Raw genomic sequence first — 2,634 nt, 5'->3', positions numbered from 1 at the left:
CTATCTGTAAGATGAGGAAGCAGGCTAGCCCCTGGAGCAGGTCCCAGGCCTCCTATTTATCCCCCCGACTGGGCCCAGAGGGCAGGGCAGAGGGAGACAGGCCAGGTCTGTTCCCCCCAGGGCTGTGGCCCCCTCAGCTTGGTCAGGGCACACCCAAGAACTGTGTAGACTCCCCACAGGACTATCAGAAGCCCCCAGGGGGGACGGAGAGGTAGCCAGGGGCTGGGGGCTGGGCTCAGAGCAGCAAAGGACAGGTCACAAGGCAATCAGTGGCAGAGCTGGAACTTGAATCCAGGCTTCTCTGATCCTCTGTTTTCTCTCCTATAAAACAGGCACATAGCAGCAGCTTCTCCATCCAAACTATGTCAAGTACCCATGGGGCTCCGTGCCTGGAATAACCACCCTCCAACACTGTATGAGGAATGGAACATTCACGGCAGGTCTCAGGAGGGAGTGGATCCCCCCCGGCCCCTCCTTTATGCTGAAGACCATGCCTGCAGCCCCGTCAGACACCCCAAACACACACTCTTACTACTGAGGGCTTGGGCCCCTCGGTCGGTTCAGAGGTGGGAGCCTGTCCCCAGCAGGCGTAGGGCCCAGAAGGAGAGGTAAAGCCAGCCCAGTCCCTGGGGTGGGCCTCGGGCGGGGACGGGCCTCATTCGTCCAAGTGAGCAGAGGACCTATCGCCAGGCTCTGGACCCCAGAGCCCCCCAGACTTTCCATCAGGGGTCTTTAAGTACGTTGAGGCATCCCGCACCCCGCAGCGGGGACACGTGGCCACAGGTCCCCCAGCAGCACCGAGGCGTCCTGCACCCCACAGTGGGGACACGTGGTCCCGCACCCTGCAGCGCATCACCCACAGGGCAATTCCAGGCACAGACTGCAAACAGCTCTTCTGCTCCATGCCCCACGGAACCGTTTTTCCAGGAAGGGGGGCCGCAGCCACGGTGGGGATGGTGGGCCTCGAGGGCCTCCCCACACGAGTGCTGAGAGGGGCAAGAGTCGCAGCCGAAGGGACTGCCCGTTCCCAGGCGGGAGGTGGCCTGCACGGACGGTGCCTGTGCTGTCCCCTCCCTGGCAGGCTTCAGGGGAAGCAGCTACACAGCCAGAGTCGCACACAGACAGTGTCCCTAGAAGGCACCTCTCAGTAACCTGGGGCTGCAGGTTCTGACAGCCAGCCTCCCCACCCCCAAAACATGCCCGGGGCACATGGCGGGACGTCCAAGCAAAGCAGATGATTAATCCCTGGCCTGGCGTGAGTGCTGTGCTGGGTTTGGATCTCACACAGCAAACTTCTTTCCCAACATAAGGTGCAGAGAAGATCTGACGACCCTGGGGTCCCTCCCTGCCAGCCCCGACCCTAAGTAGGGTCTGTTTCCACACCACACACAAAGCCAGCCTGGATGGCCACGCGGGGGAGCACCTGTGGGATTCCATAGCGGGAAGGGAGGGGGAGGGAGGGCTGGACTTGAGCTGGGTGTTGCATCTGGGAACCACCATCCCCACCCACTCAGCCGACTCAGGGCCCACTCTTCCCGCCCCCCTGTAGCCACCACTTCCTCCAAGAAGTCTTCCTGGAGCCCTCAGTGGGGTTCTAGCTCCCCACCCGGGCACATCCCCCTGCCCTGGCCCGTGTGCGCTCAGCTGTCTCCCAGTGACCGTCTGTTAATCCTGCAAATGACCCGCCTGTACATGTGGGCACCTTTTAGCTCTGCAGTCCCATTGCCTTGCCCCTGACCTGTGGCACTTCAGAGTACAGGCTCTGAATCCAGCCCGTCCAAGGTCAGGTCCTGCTCTGTTACCAGCTATGCACCCAGAGCAAGTCATCGAGGGGCCTCAGCCCCGGAAGACAAGCACCCCTTAGGCGTCCCGGAAGCTGGGCTGCTGCAGCCCGCACTTGGATGTGGGTGCGGGCACTCAGTGAGGCTGGTCACCCCCTCCTTCCCAACGAAGCCCCAGCCACGGACACAAAGGCCATGTGTGCTTTATTGTACATCAACGGCCCATCCTGGAGCCTGCGTCTTAGCGTTCCTGGGGGTGTCGGTCCTGGGGGGCCAGCCCCTGCCCCAACCCCAAATGCCCCAGCCCTGCCCAGCTCCCAACCCAGTACCCGGTCAGTGTGCTGGGGGAGCGGGGAGGGGTGGGTGTGACCGGAATTCTTGTCCACAAAGCCCAGGCGGGGCTCGGTCCTGGGACCCTGGGCTCCTGGGAGGTGGGACAGGGCGGGCTGCGAGGGACAGGAAAGCCCCCCTATCCTCTGGAGCCCGGAGCTTGGCCAGCCCCGGGGACCCAGCCTGCTGAGTGGGGCCTGGCCCGGCAGATTCCACAAGGCCCTGGATCAGAGCACGTGCTCACTCCAGCTCATGCTCCCGTGAGAGCCCAGCTCGTCTGCATGACCCGGGGTCACCGCCCCAGCAGTTGTCTCTGCCCGGCAGCAGGGGTGACGGGGGTCACCTGGGCCTCGTGTAGCCGTAGGGGCGCTGCAGCCGCAGGCTCTGGTGGCTGGGCAGCACGTGGGTGTGGTAGTGTTCCACGAGGCTGCCCACGCTCACAAACAGGAGCTCGCCCTCCAGGTAGAACTTGGAGTCCTGGGAAGGGGAGGGAGGCCAGGGTCAGGGGGGCTGAGTCCCGGGA

At 63.6% G+C, this 2,634-nt stretch overlaps 1 protein-coding gene across 1 annotated transcript in view; it reads right to left on the bottom strand.

The window, feature by feature from the left end:
• Positions 1 to 1,968: 1,968 nt before the first annotated feature.
• Positions 1,969 to 2,634, bottom strand: part of SH3BP2 (SH3 domain binding protein 2) — a 16,970-nt gene continuing 16,304 nt past the window's right edge. The window contains exon 13 of the mRNA XM_077750473.1: positions 1,969 to 2,595. Within this exon, the coding sequence (XP_077606599.1) occupies positions 2,451 to 2,595 (145 nt within the window). The 3' untranslated portion in view covers positions 1,969 to 2,450. The remainder of the gene's footprint in view (positions 2,596 to 2,634) is intronic.

Source organism: Crocuta crocuta, unplaced genomic scaffold (assembly GCF_008692635.1).
Source record: "Crocuta crocuta isolate KB4526 unplaced genomic scaffold, BGI_CrCroc_1.0 scaffold179, whole genome shotgun sequence".
In the NCBI taxonomy this organism is placed as follows: Eukaryota; Metazoa; Chordata; class Mammalia; order Carnivora; family Hyaenidae; genus Crocuta; species Crocuta crocuta.
The sequence above is the reverse complement of the archived record's forward strand: the minus strand, read 5'-3'. Positions and strand labels throughout refer to the sequence as shown.